This window comes from Dryas octopetala, chromosome 2 (assembly GCF_963921425.1).
Source record: "Dryas octopetala chromosome 2, drDryOcto1.1, whole genome shotgun sequence".
NCBI classification, from domain to species: domain Eukaryota; kingdom Viridiplantae; phylum Streptophyta; class Magnoliopsida; order Rosales; family Rosaceae; genus Dryas; species Dryas octopetala.
The window spans coordinates 15938550-15958523 of NC_141367.1; the positions used below are offsets into that span (position 1 = coordinate 15938550).

The window sequence follows — 19974 nt, forward strand, 5'->3', positions numbered from 1 at the left end:
AGGGTGAGGTCAGAGGGCGAGGGCGAGGTCGATTGAGGGGAGGGTGTGAGAGAGATAGAGAGTAGGACAATAGAAGAGAAAGTCTGATAGTGAGAGAGGGAGCAGATCAAGAGGGTTTGAGAGAGAGAGAGAAGGTTTGTATGTGTAAGTGATAGGGGAGGACACAGATCGAGAGGATTAATGAAAATACTGTAGCACCGGTTTTTTTCATTTTCTTTCACATACACAACGGTCACAACTAATAAGTGTTGTCTAGGCTAGTTCATAAAATCTATCCCACAAAAAAAGACTGTATTTCATGCATAAATACAACAGTTTTTCTAAAAACTGTTATGCTTTAAAATTACACAACAGTTTTAAAACAACCGTTATGTAAGTAGTGTCGTCTATTTATATTATTGTAGTAGTGAACAACTAGGCCAAGAACCAAGTCAAGAACCAAATGAAGATGTAACAAACATTTATGATCCTTGCCAATGGAAAAACATCAATACAAACATAAGAAATTTATTAGTGGAAAGAGGTCCCATTAAAGACTTTGAATTCAATTTTCCTAACGATGAAAACTCTAGACATTTCTCTACAAGACATTACAATCGGAAATTAGCAAATGGAGAAGAACGTGAAAGAACATGGCTAGTTTATTCAAAAGAGTTGGATAGAGTATATTGTTTTTGTTGTAAGCTATTTAATTCAAAGACTAGTAGAAGTCAATTGGCTAATGAAGGATATAAAGATTGGAAAAATCTTAGTGAAAAGCTAAGAAGTCATGAAGCAAGTATTGAACATGTGACTAATATGGGTAGTTGGATTGATTTAGAATTAAGATTGGAAAAAAATAAAACAATAGATAAAAAATTACAAGAACACATTAACAAAGAGAAAGAGCATTGGAAAAAAGTATTATTAAGAATTATTGCAGTTGTAAAAAATCTTGCTAAAAACAATTTGGCATTTCGTGGAAAAAATGAGAAGATATATCAAGAAAATAATGGAATTTTTTTAAGCTTTATCGAAACAATTGCAGAATTTGATCCAACAATGGAAGAACATCTTGAACGTATAAAAAATGGTGATGTTCATAATCATTATCTTGGTCATAACATACAAAATGAATTGATAGATATGTTAGCATGTGCAATTAAAATTGAAATTCTTAAAAAAGTTAAAGAGGCAAAATATTTTTCAGTTATACTTGATTGCACACCAGATATAAGTCATCATGAACAAATGTCTCTTATATTGCGTTGTGTGGATCTTTCAAAAAGTCCAATAACTATAGAAGAATTCTTTTTAGGATTTTTAAAAGTAGATGATACATCAGGAAAAGGACTTTTTGATGAACTTATAAGTGAAATAACAAATCTTGGACTTAATATTAATGACATAAGAGGACAAGGATATGATAATGGATCTAACATGAAAGGGAAAAATCGAGGAGTACAAAAAAGATTGTTAGAAATAAATCCAAGAGCATTTTACACTCCATGTGGTTGTCATAGTCTTAATCTTGTACTTTGTGACATAGCCAATTCTTGTTCTAAAGCTAAAACATTTTTTGGAGTGTTACAACGTGTGTATAAATTATTTTCTTCTTCACCTAAGCGGTGGAAAATTTTTGAAGATAATGTAACTAGTTTAACTGTTAAAGCATTGTCACAAACACGTTGGGAAAGTCGTATAGCAAGTGTCAAAGCAATAAGATACCAAGCTCCACAAATTAGATATGCTTTACTCCAAGTAGCAAAGCTTAGTGACTTAGATCCCATATCAAAAAGTGAAGCCGAAACATTATCAACATATGAGATTGAAAACTTTGAATTTTTATTGGGCATGATTATTTGGTATGACATATTATTTGCTATTAACTCTGTTAGTAAAAACTTGCAATCCAAAGACATGCATATTGATGTTGCCATACACCAATTAAAAGGTTTGATTTCTTTCTTTGAAAAGTATAGGGAAAATGGATTTGAATCTGCGCGCTTTGATTTCAGCTAAAGAGATTGCACTTGAAATGGAAATAGATCCTATTTTTCGTGAAAAACGTAAGGTTTATAGAAAAAAACAATTTGATGAGAATGTGAATGATGAAACAACTCAATCAGCTGAGGAGTCTTTTAGAGTTGAGTATTTTTTATATATAATAGATCATGCTATTTCTTCACTTCAAAGTAGGTTTGAACAGTTTCAAACATATGAACAAGTTTTTGGTTTCTTATATGATTTGAAAATTTTAAAGTCATTAGTCAATGATGATTTGAAAAGTAAGTGTCTTCATCTTGAAGAGTTTTTAAAAGATGGCAACACTTCTGATATTGATGGATTAGATCTTTTTCAAGAATTAAATGTTTTAAGAGAAATGTTACCAACAGAAACAAAAACTCCAATTGAACTACTCAATTTTATTGCGAGGTTTGATTCTTTTTCAAATGTTTGGATTGCATATAGAATATTATTGACAATACATGTAACTGTTGCTTCTGCAGAACGAAGCTTTTCAAAATTAAAACTAATAAAAACTTATTTACGGTCAACTATGTCACAAGAAAGATTAAATGGGTTAGCTATGTTATCTATTGAAAAAAATTTGGTAAAACAATTGGAATATAAAAATTTAATCACTAATTTTGCATCTCAAAAAGCAAGAAGATTAATTTTTCAATAATTTTTTTTTTAAAAATATTTTTGAATAATATATTTAGAAGGCCTCTTTGTAGTTTCGCCTTAGGCCTCACTTTTTATTGAGCCGCCACTGCACCACACAATGCCCCCTGGCCCCTACCACCACCCAGGCCTCCTGCGCGGCAACGTCGGCTCTCGCACCTACGGCAAATTTGAAATCCATAATCGAATGAGAAATCGAGAGCTTGAAAAATCACGATCGCACTACGAATCAAAAATGTGTATTTATGATTTGGCATGCAGCCTTTATATATGAATGATGAGTAATGGAGGCTCACTTGATTTTGGATCTTAATTTGAGCATGTCTCTTAGAGCTAATTCAGAGTATTTTGGGAAATTTCGTTAAAAAGTAGAAATTGCATATATACATGTGGATGTGTGTTCATAAATTGACATGTTGATGTTATTTATACATGATATAACAGTACGTACTAGAGGGTTTTGTAGATAATTAGAGGTTGATCATCTTTGTTTGTTCTACATAGATTACTCATTATACATGTACCACACAAGTAAAGGATGTAGGCTATGATAAATTAGGTACATGCATGGATAGATGAATCACTATGCAGTACTGATTCATTTTCATAATTAGCATCATCAACATTATTGTTCTCCACTGTTTGGTTGGAAGTCCCAGAATGGTTGATCTGCATACCATTAGCTCCACCAGGTGGAGCTCTTATGGCTTGATCAGCAGGCTCCTGAGGAGCATCTACAGCATTTACTCTAGAGTCTCTTCGCTTCAAATGACGAGAGGTGACATCTTTCTCGTCAAAATGCCTTCCCATTTCAACCACTTTGGACCAAAATGAGCTCTCTGAACTCTTGGAGCTCCTCAAAGTAGGCCAATATGAGCACAGGAAGTGGTACATGTGCGTCAGAAGCGAAAAAATGGATGCCACACCTGCTATGATGAAGAGGCCTCCAAAGCTGTACACACCAAGACTTGGACCATCTGAGGAAATTTTGGCACTTTGATCCTCACAGGCTGCAGTTTGGCTTCCAAAGTAGTTGGACTCAATTGAATCCATCTTATTTTTATCTTGAGTGACATTCAAGATTGCCCTTGACATGTAGGAGACCCTCTTCGGAAGGCCTGATATGTAAGAAAACAAAAGAATTTAGCATGTTGATGAATATAATAAAATGGTACCACTAGCTGCAACATTGCTGCATATCATTTTGGCTTATGGACTGATTTATCTAAAAGAGTTAAGAGTAATGTTAGAGTCAAGGACTACATTTTCTGCAGCATATAAAGACGATGTGTTAATTAACAGTTAACCATGAAAATTGATGTAATAAGCAGACATGCATCGACTGTCTCATCAGAGGCTCTTAGCTAGCTAATGTGCTCCTTTTAACATCTTCCAAAGAATAATACAATCAAAGAAAAGAGGGAACTCACAAAGCCGAATCCATCAGTTTTGTAAGTTGGTCCAACCATGGTGTACTTAGAACAATTCTTTGCAAGGAACAGCTTGAGGTAAGGGATTTCATAAAAAATAGCAGCAACTCCACCATTGTTGTTTCCTTTGGATAGTGCATCATGGTACTCCTGAATGGTTTCAAAAGGCTTCAACTTGGACTCATCAAACTTTAAATTTTCGATCAGAAACCCTTTAATAAAGGAATTATTTTGATATCCTACATAGTAACCATTCCTTTGGATCTCTTTAATTATATCGGTAAATGCAGGCTGCAATTTTTGCACTGTTAATATTGAGGCTAAGCTTGCAGTGTAACTTTGTGTCAGGATCATACCACAAAAACCCATATAATCAGCACTAATCTTGACCAACTGGTCAGCACTTTCTCCTCTACAGCATTATAAAATTAAGCATTGTCAGTAAACATGCTTCACTTAGCATTTTCACATGTTAGAATTTGTTATTCTGAAGAAAGAAAACTTCAATAAAAAACAAACATATGCTTCTGTGAGGACAAGAGAATTTACTGTGAGCAAAGACAAGGGTTGAAAAGGAGAACCAGAATATCATGCCAAGTTGTTCATGTGGAGGACCTCTAAACTCGGGTTCACCCGATGTTCAAGAACCCATATCACAAAACCTGTACATATGAAGGCTGCCCCAGTTGTCAACCAAAGATCCAAGCTTAGTGGCTTCAAGAAAATCCAAATATTATTTCTTTCATTATCTTCCATCAAAACCACCATTGACACTCCTGATTCGGAATAAGGCAATGTAAAATCTACATATAATGAGTGATTAGCTACAATAGTTGTGTCTCCCACCACAGCATCATATTTCTGCATTTAAACTCACAATTAAGTGAAAAGTGAGAGGATCATCATCAATTTATGGGGTAATTGATTTGTAAACTAACATGACTTACCTGTTTGATTTGGTAAAGAAGACTATCATAAGTCCCACTGAAGGGAAAAAATTCATGGGGAAAGGGAAATGGTAGTTGAGCTACTGCAGCAAAGAACACATCTGCAGCGAATCCGGATATGTTATTGTTCTTTTCCACTTTTAGGAATTCATTGAAACCTTGTTTCAATGGAACTCCAATCCTCAATTTTTTTGTTGCAGGCTGGTTTGTAGTAACCCCTGGCCAGATTGGTTGCTTGAGTTTGTTCTTTAAATCTGATTTTGCTGCTTGATGATCACTACTGTCATTCAGGTCTCGCGAAAGTCTTTTTTCTGGGTTAGCCCAATACCCAATACCCAATAATCCTTTCTTTTTCCCCTATCACATTGAATATCTCAAAGGTTGAAGCTTCTAACTGTCTCTTGACCAAATTGAAATTCCCACTGAGGCTTTAAAATTTTGAACTCAGGATTGCCTCAAGTAGATTTTTACCCATGTCACTTGTTCTCAAGCTTGCATGATTGACTCTACCTGTGCTAACATTTTGCTTCAAGAAGCTGGAATTTGCTATTCCTACCTTCTCCGCCGCCATAGCCAATGCCCAAATTGTATCATATGCCCACAATGCAAAGAGATTTATGCCAGTAAAATTGTTTGGTTTGCTCAATGTGAATCTTTTCCATCTTAATTTGAAATCTTCAAGATCTTTTGACATTGGTAGATATGGCCTTACTCCCAATACACCTTGCATTGAATCCATGGCTTTCGAACCCACAGGATCTAACAAAGTCGATAACCCTTTTGTAACAATCCATGCATACCCTTCACTCATCATTCCTGCCTTATTTGTTAGTACAAAGAATTTTGACCCAAATGAAGCAGTCATATGCACCAGAAATATTCTTGTTGGCATTGATTTCAACTTTTCAAGCTCCTTTAGAATATCAGAATCATTAGAAGATGGGGGAATGACACTTCTGTAAGGTACTCGAGCATCAGCCTCTTGGAAAGCATCTATCAAGTATGGAATTAAACCATTGCCATAATCTGTGTCTTCATGGATGAGAACAACTTCCAACCAACTATAAGCTCCAATGATGGCGGCTATGGCTTGCACTTGAGCAGAGTCATCAAAGGCTGTCCGAATGAAAAATGGGCTGTGGGATGGAGAAAGAGATGGACTTGTGGCAGAAAAGGAAATGATGGGAACTTGAGCCTCTCTGCCAAGCTCTATCACAAACTTTGCTTCTGCTGAACTTTGAGGACCGATAATGGCGTGCACTTTCTCTTTCTTTATCATACGAAACGCTGCATATTCAATAGAGTGGTGAATGAATTCAATTACGAAAAAGAACAATATACAAGGGAATGAATTCAATTAGATAAAATGTTGACACAGAGAGTTTCGTAATGCCTAAGTTACCACCACATTTTAGCACTCTGCTTCAATCATTCACCAAAAATATAAGGCAGATCAAAAGATGTGTTTTTGACCTTCAAATGCTGCGAAAACAACATCATCTTTCGAATCCCGGGTGTGAAGAGCAAGCTTTGTTCGATAATGAGCATTCTTAGCATAAAAATCTGAGAGTGCCATGGCCATACAGCTCTCTGCCATTACTCCCACTGGGGAGTTTCGATTAAGAACTACCCCCACCGGGACTCGTATAACCTCCTTCGACATCAAAGGCTCAATCCCACCAAGGCTGAACAAAAGAACGAAGAAGAAAGAAGGAAGGTGCTTCTGGTTTGCCATTGTCAGGCCTGCAAGGTTTGGTCTCATGTACTCTCACTGTCTCACATATATATATCACAAGTACCGTCGACATTAATTTAGTTTGTAAAAGCACGAAGAAGGGCGCACCCACCTCACTTGAGCTCGAGAAGGGATAGCTCTAGGGACCATGGAGGCTGCTTGGAATTCGTCCTAGATATCCACAGACCGCTGCAAGATTTGATCCACTGTGCTAGACACCGCCATGCAACGAAGAGTTTCTAGTAAACCGTAGATAGTTGTCCCTTATGTTAAGTTCTTTAGGTGAGCCGGATTGTGCATATGTATTGTCTTAAGAGAAGATTCGACCAATGCACAAGTGTCATTAACGTTCATTCCCCACAATATATGACAAATATGAGCTTTCGAGTGCAGCTAAGAATTAACCCAATTGCACCTTAATCACCCTACACTAAGTACTCAAAAGTATTAGTTAATTTCATACAAAACCCCCTTTGGTTTGAAATTATTCTAATGAGACCCTGCTAGTTTTATTTATGGGTTAATTACATATATCATTTCCAAACTATGTTAAATCCTAAACAAACAACAAAAAAGGGAAAATTTTTAAATATGACACATATTTTGGGGTCAATCCTATTTCAGGACACATATTTAGGTTTGTGTTGATGAAGGGCACTAATTTACAGTGACGGATCCATGAATTTTATCTCGAGAGGTCAAACGCACCATTCAGACATTTCGTCGAACAAGTTATGGGCGTGCTTACAGAGTTGTAAGTGGTCATTCCAGGGGGTCAAACCAGCGATTTTGGTAAGAGTTTTACAGCGGGCGATTGGCCAGGCGACCACACTTGTCCCTTAGTGGATCTGTCCATACTAATTTAGAATTTATATCAATATAGGACGAACCGTAAGTTATATTACTAACTCCGTCCAAATGAGAGATAAATTGGTCTTTTCATGTTAAATAAAATCTTAATTCTATTTCTAAATTACAAAAATAGTAAAACTAAAAAAGATTATTCCTAAAAAAAATTAAAACTATAAAAGATTTAAATTTAAAAAATTAAAAAAAAATTCAAACTAACAATTAATTAAAAACAAGTAAAACTAAAAAGTATTAAAACTAATAACAAATAACAAAAAAAAAAAAAAAAAAGGTGCAGGTCCCAGATTGCATAACCCAACCCAGCCGCCCCACCACTTTCCACCTCAAGTGGCCTCCCGCCGGTGGTAGCCCTATCTGCCGGCGCAACCCCACCCTCCCCTTCTCTCTCTCTCTCTCTCTCTCTCTCTCTCTCTCTCTCTCTCTCTCTCTCTCTCTCTCTCTCTCTCCTCTCCCTCTTCCTCTCTCTCTCCCTCTCCTTCTTCCTCTCCCTCGATCTACCTCTTTGTCTCTTTCTCTCTATGTCTCAGATAAGCCATTCATATCCCAGAAGCTTCCCTTCCTTCAATAGGACTGTCCACATATTCCACCCTGGAACTCGAAGTGATCCTGTGGGGTCCAACACATAGGGTGTTAGCCCACTAACTTCCATCATCCTTATGATATTTATAGGAATGTCAATCTAAGTGGAAAATTCTACCGAAAATTTGGCAGCACCTCCCCTATAAATTAAACAATCTCACCTATCCAAAAATCAAATAGCACTTCTAATTTAACAACCAACCTTAACCATAATCCAATAAGAGTCTCAGACCCACACCAAGTAATGTTAAGTCTAATCAGTACATATCTAATAAGATTACAATTACATCTTACTCTAACAATTACAATAACAACCTTGATCCCATAATACCAATATGTTGGGGATGAGAAAACTCGAATACCACGACGTGGTGCGATCTGACCTCCGCAATCTTGAATACTTAGGGGAAAAGTTAAAAACCAAAACGTGAGAATAATTTCAATGAGTGGACAAATAAAATTTAAAACATTTTCTTTAAAATTCATTTTAATAAATCGTTCATTTTCCTTGACTTCATTTTCTTTGAAAGCCCCCAGTTTTAAAAAAACTTTGTGCATGAACCATTTCACAATCCTTTTTCTGAGAACATCTTAAAGCCATCAAAGCGATAATTCAAACAAATCAAATATGCATGAAATACTCAGAAAATTCTTCAACAAGAATGTTAATTAAAAAGTTTCAAATAAAATCCTGCCCAAAAAGCTAATAAATCACAAAAGTAAATTTCTCAACTTAACTCATATTGTAGAATATCTCAGAAAACAACTAAAAACACGTCATACTTGTACTCGGAGAAACTGGCCATACACTTAGGTAAATAAGCTCGCCACATCTCATGCATATGCACGAGCAAACAGATAAGCTCACCACTTTCCGTGCAAAGTGATCTCGATGCACGGGCAGACATGTATGCTCATATGTGTATGCCAAGCTGATATCATTGTCAGAGGAAGGTATTAACATGACGGTTTGAAACTGCTCATGCAAACACTAAAATAACATTTTCCAGTAAAACAATATTTGCCAGTAAAAGAATATGCCAACACAAGATTCTCAAAACAACTCATAACTATCTTTATTGTAACAATATATATGCCAAAATCAAATTTTCAAAATAATTTCCAATTAAATCCCTTTGGAAACCCAAACTTTTTCATTATGGGCATAAACATCCAATTCTTAAATTAACTCACAAACCATGGATTCGAGTCCCAAAAATGTTCCGAAAATTCCTATGGGTTTCTCTTGACTTGTACCATTATTTTATCACCTTAACTTCAAACTTTAAATCCCCTAAATTAAATTCCAATAAATTTAAATGTCTCCAAATAATTCTCGATAATTTTAATAAATCCTTAACAATTTAAATTGATTCACCAAGAATCCTCATGACCTCAAATAAATTTCCATGAATCTCAAAATATTTATCTTTGTCTCCAATTTAATTTAGAAAAAAAAAAAACTTTTATGGCATGGGTTCCACGACTTAACTTTTCTTTAAGCTTCTTAAGTCTACAACTAATAAAAATTTAAATTTCTAGTGAAATTTGGATCGGGTCATTACACATTCTCTTCAATGTTGACCCATTTTCCTTTGACACATTCTCTTCAATGTTGAGCCCAAATGCCCCTATTAGTTAGTTTCACAGAGGTTTATTAATTGTCGCTAGCCTACCTCACTGCTCCGACGGTGGGTTACATGAAGAGAGAGAAAAGATAAAAACAAAGATAGAAAGAGACATAGAGGGACAAAGAGAGAGAGAGAGAGAGAGAGAGAAAGAGAGAGAGGGGGGAAAGTGAGGCTACCGCTGTAGAAGTTGGGTTAGGGCAGGATAGGAGGAGCGATATGCCATCTCCCACGTTTTTTGTTTTAATTTTAATTTATTGTTATATTTTTTCTTAACATTCTAAGATTTTAAAACATAAAAATGAATTTTTTTTTTAGTGCAATGGTCATACATAGGAAATGACCAGTTTACCCCTTAAAAAAAGTCATGTGACTGACACATGGTCTTTTTTTAACAGAAATCTTGACAGAATTGACGGTTCCTCCTACATTGATACAAATTCTAAATTAGTGTCTTTCATTAACACAAACCTAAATATGTGTCATGAAATATGATTGACCTTAAAGTATGTGTCCTATTTAGAAAATTTTCCAAAAAAAAAAACCATTTAAACTTAATTAAAAAAAATATTGTATTAAATATCCTTAACAAAAATTAAGAAAACGCTTAATTAACATGATAATAAAAAAAGAAAATTATAAAAAACACTACAGTTAGTCGTCGTCCTTCGATTTGGAGGCTGGCAAGGTCGCCAACCTCCTTTTATTGCGGGTCAAAAAGAGAGGGAGAGATAAGGAAAGAGAGAGAAAGGGAGAGAGAGAGAGAGAGAGAGAGAGAGAGAGAGAGAGAGAGAGAGAAGGGAGGAGAGTTGGGGGAGGCACACGATGGCTGGGTTGACGGCACTGGGGAGGTGGGTGGGTGGGTAGGGGAGGGAGGGTGGTGTCAGGTGGGGGTTGGGCTGTTTGGGGTTGTTTTGTTTTGTCTTGTTTTACAGGTAAGGTGTTAAGGGTAAGTTGAAAAAATTATAGGAAAAAAAAATTGTGAAAATTTTGAAAGTAAACAATGGGGTCATTTTAGCATTTCCCCCTCCAAGTATTGTTCAAAGAAGTTTCATACTTATTTCCAAGCCACATTCCGACAAAACAAACACTAGTTTAAACCTCAACGATGTTTCCCATGTAGACTTGGAAACATATAGTGTTTTTGCTGGTTTGTGTCATGTCATGTGAAAAATGGCTTAATCTGAACACGACATGTTAAGTTAACAAGTAAAAAAAAATTCTAAAACTAACATGACTTGAAAAATAACGGGTGAACACCACACAACCCGTTTCACCTGTTAAAACTATTCATCATATTCACACATTGGATGCTAGTTGACTTGTTTCAATTTGTCATACCCATTTCACACATCAACACCCGTTTCACCCGTGCAAAAATAAATAAACTATAATTTTTCAGTCAAAAAATAAATGACTAAATCAACAAACTATTAAATTTCAAAAATACCCTTATTCTTAACAAGTCCAAACGGGTTTTGTGAGTTGACATGAAAACCGCCTGTTAGCTTAATTGGTTGCTGACAAGTCCACACGATTTTCACAAGACACGGTAAGCCTTAACCCATATACTAAATTTTTCATGCCGTTTTATGTCGTAAAGGGTCGTGTACAATTTTGCTAGGTCTATCCCAAGGAAAAAAGGTGGGCTTAGCCCATAAATGATGTAATGGGCTTGATCCATCACTTGGCAGGTGTCTGGACTTTTGCAATAGCTGAGGCTCTGGCAAAAAGCAACTGAAGCCTGCCAAGTGACAGAAATAAAAAAGGGAAGGCGATAAAAGGCGGGTTGGTCACCCAATTTCAAGTATTTCTTATTAGCAAATAGAAAAGAAGCTGAGCTTTGCTAGGGTTCGAAATTCTCTTCAGCTAAAACCCCTTTCTGTGACCCCAAAACCCATTCAATTTAGCAGCCATGGCGAGCACCAAAGTCCAGAGGATTATGACCCAACCGATTGTACGTTCCCTTCTCCATCTTCCTTTTCTCCGTTTTGTTTTAACTTTTTTGTTTTTGTTTTAATGTTTCACTGACAAATTTTCTTTCTTTTGCTTGGGGCATATTGGCTGCATCAGAACTTGATTTTCAGGTTCCTTCAAAGTGTAAGTAATATATATATATATATATATATTTTCTGTTTGGTTGATGTTTTCATCTGGGTCTGCTTCAGAAACCTCGCATCTCGGGGGATTTTCTTACTGGGGTTTTGACTTTTTTTTTTTTTTTTTTCGGACGATTTTGGTTTCAGAAAGCTCGCATTCAGATTTGGCTCTTTGAGCAGAAAGACCTCAGGATTGAAGGCCGAATTATTGTAAGTTTTTTTCTCTTTTTCTATTTGTTCATAGTTTTGGTCCACTAGGGGTTTAGAGTATTATTTGTTCATATTGCCACACATTTATAGAAAAATCATTTTTTTTAGGCTAGTAATGATTTCTGTTGTCTTGGTTTATGGCACAATCTATGCCCAAACTGTTAATTTAGTATATTTTTGTTGTGCTTAATCTTAAACAAGTAAATTATCATAGTATATAAGTGAGTGCTCAATTTAATTGTTTTATTTAATGATACTGGATCTTGAGGTTCTTATGTTCCCTTGGTAAATGCCTTTGGTTGGCTGTTATCGTTTGTTGTGTTTTATAATTGATGATATTGTAGGTCGTCAGTTTAGGTTATACGATATGTGAGGGGTTGTTTGGAATTATTTGAGTAATCAGGGTCATGCAGTATGTGCAGAAGTATGACGACCTGGTATAGATGATTATCATACTTGAGCCAAAAACTAGCTTTTCTCTTTAAGTAGAAGTTATACAAAATAAAGATGTGGAAACTGTCCTAGGAGATTATTTAGCTTTCAACATATTGTGCTTATCGTAAAACAGTTAGTCTGTTTAAGTTTGTAAAATATGTTTTCCTGGTGCTGTGCTGTGGAAAAGATGTGAAAACATGCTTCTGTGCTGTGCTGGTCAAGGCTTTCACATGACTAAACATAAAAAGAGTATGGGGTGTTTGTTTGAAAGTTAATTTGTTAAAAGAATTCACAGGTTCAGTTCCATTTTGTAAACATATTCACCATAAAATTATGTTGTCTACACACCTGCTGGTTATATAGATCATTAGAGGGTTGGTACAGGGAACACTTTTTGAAGTCTTGATTTGGCGTAGAACTTTGTAACTACTTCCTCTTCCCTATTGGTGTTCAAATCCCTATAATTCCTTACTAGCATCTAGGTTCATGTAAGATCATATTTGCTTCACTAAAATGGATAAAATGGTTCATAAAGTTTTATAATACGCAGACTCATGTGATTAAAAATTTGGCCAAATGTTACAAATGGTCATTGTGGTTTGCCTCATTTTCAATCTTACCCTCGTGGCTTCAATTTTTTAAAAGTACCATCGTGATTTAAAATGTTTTCAATTTTACTCAAAAATCATAATTCCGTCAAATAAAGCGCCCGTGTAGGTCACAAGGAGGGTAGAATCTTTTAGTAACCGATGGACCTGAAAGGATGATTCTACCCTTCACTTGACCTGCACGTGCGCTTTGTTTGACGGTTATCGGAGGAAATTCTGATTTTTGAGTAAGATTGAAAACACGAGAGTAAGATTGAAATATGAGGCAAACAATGATGACCATTTGTGACATTTAGCCTAAAATTAGAGTACAAATGCTAGCACATGTTTTAATAATATTCAACTTGAATACCCTTTAAATTTTCAATTACTGCAAACGGACTGGAAATTGTACTTTGTCTTAAATTTATGGTGTAACAATTTTTTTGATATTCAAACCTTTTTCATTGCTAAATCTTGTCCATGTGCTAAAAGTTATCCTTTCATGGCTAGATGAGGATTTTAGTCGTTGAGGAGGATGTTAAAAAGGTAGTAATAGTGGAATAGTCAGAAACAACATGGATAATGGAAGACCCTGCATTTTTTTTCCAGTCTAATTTTTTTTCCTATTTCTTATTTTGAGTCCTCTCTCTCTCTCTCTCTCTCTCTCTCTCTCTCACACACACACACACACACACACACACACACCCCCCTTTACCTTTTGTGGTGCCTTGTACTTGATGGCTTGAACCATATTGTTCCTAATTTCGTAACTGTATGTTTGCTTTACTTGGTTTATCTTATATTTCATATTTTCCTATAATTGTTTTGACATTATTTGTGCTATAACCTAGTTTCATGTTTTCTTTTTCAATTTTCTCCAACAAATGTTGTCATAAGTTAACTTCTGGACCTCTGGCACAATTGGTTTTACAGGGTTTTGATGAGTACATGAATTTGGTTCTGGATGATGCTGAAGAAGTGAGCATCAAGAAAAAGACCAGAAAGACATTAGGTGAGTCTCCTCATCCTTGGCTCTTCTGGTACACTTTTTTTGTGCAATCTCTAAATCTGTTTCCTTATTTATGTCCTTTTATTTTTCAGGAAGGATTCTTCTTAAAGGAGATAACATAACTCTGATGATGAACACGTAAGTCCATTCAAACCGTCTCTACTCTCTGCTCTCTCTCTCTCTCTCTCTCTCTCTCTCTCTCTCTCTCTCTCTCTCTCTCTCTAACAACCTCTTCTTTTTGTTTTTTTAATCCCAGGGGGAAATGATGACCAATCTAGCAAATGCATCAGCTGAGGTCGAGCTATTCAGATTTACTGCTTTTCTAAATACATGTGTATTTCAAAATCATTTATGAGTAGTGATTTTATTAACAACCTTGGTTCCAAGCGGATAAACGTTCACTGGTGTCACTCTCTGTCTTGTTTAATCATGCAGAATTGGTCATCCCTTCTGTTTACATTTGATAGCCCTTGTTAGGTCATTTGCATAATACCTTGTATTGTATATTGTTTAATTGGGAATGTGATATGCTGCATGTATGAGTAAAATCTGTTAACTCATGTGAGATTGTTTGCCTTTTTTAAGTTGGAAACAACTGTTTGCCATCATTGCTTGATGAAAATCATGGTTCTTTTAATTTGTTAGCAGAAAAATAAAGAATTCTTTAATTGTTTCAACTAGATTTTCCATTAAATATGTCAATATTCCAGTCTATTGTGTTAACATACTCTGAGAGTAACAGGGTAATGTACTATAAATCTGATGACTGACAATCTCTGAAAGCTACCTTATTACCTTTCCTTGACCCAGGTAGTGGTTTTTGTTGCCTTGAATGGATTTTCTAAAGCAAAAAAAATTACACTAGTCATGGTTCCAGGATTTTTTGTTTGGTCTTTTTTGGGCTGAATGGCTCTCGGGTTAATGGGATATTAGCTTTCTGGGGCTTTATGTGCACCCACAGATATCCTTAGGGCACCCAGCATCCAAAACGAAAATCCAGAATTTTCCATTATCCATGTAGCATGCTCTTAGGTGATCAATGATTCAAAGTTTAAAATGAAAACCCAAAAGGTTCAAAGGTTTAAAAAGATTCAAAGTTGGTCTGCTAGAGATGGGGATGACATTCCCATTTTTGAGTTTTTCAGAGATGGGGGCAATGTTGCCATCGGTTTCCATTGTTTTTGTTCTTAGCTATCAGTTTTCTTTTAATTCCCTGTTCTGTGCATCCAATTCCAAGGTCACAAATTCACAATGAGAAAATTTGTTAGATATATATTTTTTAATTTCTGGGTGCTGGGTCCACTGAGTGGATCATTGGATTTATATAGGGCTCCCAGGTGTTTTGATATTGCCACATAACCAGGCTGAGGATGAGAAAACAAGTGGGCTTTTACTCTTGGGGTTGGTGGAGGTTGTGCAATTTGTAGGTGGCAGAACTCCACCATACGCAAATGCAATGAAATTGCTGCCAAATGAACCCTTCTTGCCCAAATCTGATGCCAAATTGAAGCAAAAGCTTTCCTTGTCTATAAACAACATTTGGTATTGAATCATATTCTAAAAAGGGAGTCGTGTAGTTGAAGGAAACTGCTGAGCTATTTAATATTAGGGTGGACTTTGTTGGCTGAAATAATAAAATTGCTTCCACAAAGAAATTTCCAGGAAGTATAAAGCAAAACTGGCTTGTATTTTGTGGACTATTTGGTAACAAATGGTGGAAATGCAACCATACAAGTTACTTAATTTTAATGTTATTTGTAGAAATCATACCAACCAAAATTACTGGCCTCAAATCCTCCTTGCAATTCCAGCCTTTTCTCAGTAACCAAACAAAAGGCAAAGGAAGAGAGAAAGAAAAAGACAGTTATCCTGTATGGCACTAGGATCTAAGCAATATAGGGAGTGTAAGAGCTTTGCTTGTGAATTGTGATTGATACAAGTGAGCAAGGCCATTAGGCCAGGGTGTGGGATATATAAAGGGACTGGTGGTAGGGCCATGGGGCTGGTGCACCTGTGTCGTATGGCTAACCATTTGTGCCATGTGTCTGCCCACCAGGAAGCAAAGTGCTCTGGACCCTTTTGTTTTCTTTTGGTCACTATTCCCCTTACTGATTACTGACTCATCCTCCACAAATATACATCACATCTAATCCAAGGATTTCTAGCTTCTTTGCTAATTGGTGCTTTTTCGATCCTTAATTATTCACATTCTTTTTTAGGGTTTTTTGTTTGGTAATGAGGAAAATCTCTCTCTCTCTCTCTCTCTCTCTCTCTCTCTCTCTCTCTCTCTCTCTCTCTTATTTTGTACAAGAATTAAAGATAAATCTCATAAACATGTAATGATCCCAAATCATATTTACTAGGTAAATTTGAATGTTCTTACATTCATAAACTGAGATTTAATTTACGACGTTTGTACGTGTTTACGATTTACCAATATTAGTCAAGTTATTTTAAGGGGTAATTTTTGCTTGGTAAATGCACCATCTGATATATTCGCCAAATTCCTTTTGAGGTACATTGTTTGGTTTGGGAAGTACAATATGGAAATTCCAATACTCACCAATGGCCCTGCACGGTTTCATTTCCTAAGAAGTTTTCAACTTGTGTATTGTTCCCAGATAAAAAAAAACATGTAAATTATTCCATTTAGGATGCTTTTGATGCCTTTTCCATGCCATTATACCTAAAATACTTGGTGAATAAAATATAAGAACTTTATCTATATAATGGCATGGAAAAGGCAGAACAAATGATACAGAGATGAGATGGTGCAAATTATCTATATTCACCAGATAGTGATATTGTACGTATATATCTTGAGTTCATCATAATATTTTATACCAAAAAATGAAATAAATCTTGAAGATATTTCTCATTATTCTAAATAAATCGTGAGATTAAACACTGAATATATATTAGAGACTCCAATTCAGCTCATATAAGGAACTAACATGAGGGACAATATATTTGGGTTAGATTTACTTGAATGCATTATTAATTTTATAATCATATTAAATCCAACCATTAAATGTGTTGTTCTTCACTTATCTTTTATATTTAATCTCTTATATGAGCCGACCTGTAGAGACTCTAGACAAGACTTTTACCATAGGCAGACATCTCATGCACATTTTTCAGGATTTCAGATGCTTTCTTATCATCTAGTACCCGCAAAAAGGGTAAAAGTGATCTACTTGTTCCTTGCCCAGCTATGACACATGGAGGAGATAGCCTAGCATAATGTTACCACTTTTTGTAAAATTTGAAAGAAGCACCCTAGCTCTTTTGGTTTTCCCACAAAGCAACCACAAAGTATAGCCACTAACTACAGAAACACAAATCATGGGGTGCATCTAGAATTCAATTAGTACATATGTAGCCAATAGGAATGACAAGTTTGATAATCGAAACCGTGAGCTGAAATAATTTGAAATCAATTGGAGGACCACCATTTTCAACTAAACATCCCATTGTCACGAGAAGCAAGAACATTATTTCAAGTCGATGTTGACATGGCATTACGTCGACGTATTATGCTCCAAATGATTCTTCGACGAAATTATAAGGAGTGGGGACTGTGGGAGCCACCATTATCATCGTATCATTATATATATATATATATATATATATATATGTTCAAGTTAGTGCCCTTTAGTTGATTTTCACTAATGCTTGTTCTGATTGCACAGTTGAATTTTCATCTATCATTATCCAGATCAGTGGCCACTAATTGGATATTTGGATATTTGGATATGATACAGCAGAATCAACTTGGCATGCAAGCAGATATGGAGACTTAATCGAAATAGAATCCTCTCATGTTGTTAAGCGATTTCCATTTAGGGTATAGTTTTCGGTCTATAACAATGTAGTGTTAAATAAAAATACAAATTTATCATAAAAAGCTCAAATCAGTCGAGAAGTCGAGAATCCAGACTCAAATGAATGTTCTAATTAGGTCTCAAACTTCAGGGCCGGGTATACTAATTAAGTCGGATTAATCTAAAATAGGTCATGCGCACTTGATAGAAATATTCAATTTGTTCTTTTCGTTTTTAGTAACAGAAAAACCTTCATGAAATTTTTACGTGAGTGTTCAAATAAGAATGATATATTTTTGTTTTTCGGGAATTAAATATAGTACATATATTGGTCTATAAAATATATTATATATGCAACATTTTCTTGGGAACTAACTAGGGACAGTAGAGAAAAAGATGGTTTGCCGTGTACGGTTGTGTACCACAGTGGTTGGACCCTCTTTTACATGTACAGTTAATTTGTGTGGCTTGTTTGGTTTTTTGTGGGAGCGCGCTAGATTGAGCCAAAATACCCCAGCTTTTGTTGTGCTTTTTAATTTAGTTTTTTAGAGGATCAAAAGCATATGGAAATCAATAGGGGCCATTTCCCCTTTGGACCACATCAGAAACTTTATTACTTGATCAGATGATATATGCATGAGTTGGTCCTGTCAGATACTTGCAACCAGGTAGAAGCAAAGCTGGCTTGGACTAGGACTCCATCTCTCCTATAATTCACATCCTTTCTGTTAAGAATTAATGGAGCTTCACTGTATAGCTACTTGGGAACTTGGCCAAGTTACTCTGTTGGCTCCAATTTTTATTGGCTCAGAGCCTCAGGCAGTCAGGTTCGTCTTTAATTGCTTTCTTTCATTTTCTGCAACAACTCAATCATTGAACCTGTATATTTCACGTGCATGCACAAATTTATTTTGTTCACATTTTATCGTATGATCTATCTGGTAATGAAAAAGATAGACATAATAAATATTTGCAGATCAACCCGACGTTATAAGATGTGAATAAATATATACAGACGTAATAGCTAGGATGAGAATAAATTATTTTTTATATTTTTCAGAAAATCAATTAGCCGCTCCTTAAATTGATGCTTCAAGAAGTAAAATTGCACAAATAAAATAAAGTTGTAGCTCAAATCACAGTAGGAGAAGCAGACTCAAGTTTCTGCTAAAACCAAAAATGTGTATAATATTGATGCTAGCTAATTCCTTTCATCATGGTCCATGTTCCTTTTTGGCCTGGTTATGTTTCATGCAATATTTAGCTCTTAATTCCTACAATGGCAATGATAGTGTCACAGTATACTATATACTATTAATTAAATTTTAAACAATAATCACAGGCACTGATAGATGTCGACATCAAAATTAACAATCAATTAATCATTAATATGTTAATTAAAAAGAATTAAGCTTAAAAATGCTAATGTGTTACGCGTTGACGCAATCGATGAAAATTAGCCAGCTAACCTTGTTATTGAGATCGAACTCGCTAAATAGTGCATGTTTTCATTTTCTTCCTGACAAGACTTTTTAAATTGAAATTTTATCAATTGTCGGTCTTGACAAACCAAAGAACACCTGCTCTACTTTGGCTTGGATTATAAATTAAATTAGCTAATAATAAACAACTTGTTACCACTTTAAATATGTCTAATGCGGACAATTATTGTGCTTCTTTATAGAGGTATAGCTAGCTTGGTTGTCATCTTATGAGTCCCTTTTTAGGGTTTTCGAGTGGGGTTTTCTTACTTTCTTTTTTCGTTGAAATATTGCAATCACAATCTTTGTTTTCAAGTACTCCTTTGCGAGTTATTGATATGTTATGTAGACTCATCTGATTGTGTCACTGAGTATGCTGTACTTAATTAGTGATGTGCCTGCTCCTCAACTGCATAGTCTCTCTAAGAAATGTATAGTCTTGGTCTTATCTACTAAGACTTTAGGCCCAT

The 19974-nt window shown here is 35.5% G+C and overlaps 1 protein-coding gene and 2 pseudogenes across 2 annotated transcripts; 2 read left to right on the plus strand and 1 right to left on the minus strand.

The window, feature by feature from the left end:
• The first annotated feature begins 801 nt into the window (after positions 1-801).
• On the plus strand, positions 802-2733 carry LOC147293452 (uncharacterized; annotated as a pseudogene).
• A 489-nt stretch (positions 2734-3222) lies between these two features.
• Positions 3223-6806, minus strand: LOC147293453 (glutamate receptor 2.8-like; annotated as a pseudogene).
• Positions 6807-11656: 4850 nt separating this feature from the next.
• LOC147293454 (uncharacterized) lies at positions 11657-14759 on the plus strand. Of its 2 annotated transcripts, XM_086232486.1 has the most exons (6): positions 11657-11813; positions 11930-11956; positions 12103-12165; positions 14124-14202; positions 14292-14337; positions 14456-14759. In XM_086232486.1, exons 1-6 carry the CDS (start codon positions 11772-11774, stop codon positions 14463-14465), a joined length of 267 nt encoding a protein of 88 aa, XP_086088612.1. In that variant the 5' UTR covers positions 11657-11771; the 3' UTR covers positions 14466-14759. The 2 variants fall into 2 exon arrangements, with proteins under 2 accessions (XP_086088612.1, XP_086088613.1); XM_086232487.1 differs by lacking the exon at positions 14456-14759 and having other exon boundaries at positions 14292-14341.
• The last annotated feature ends 5215 nt before the right edge of the window (positions 14760-19974 follow it).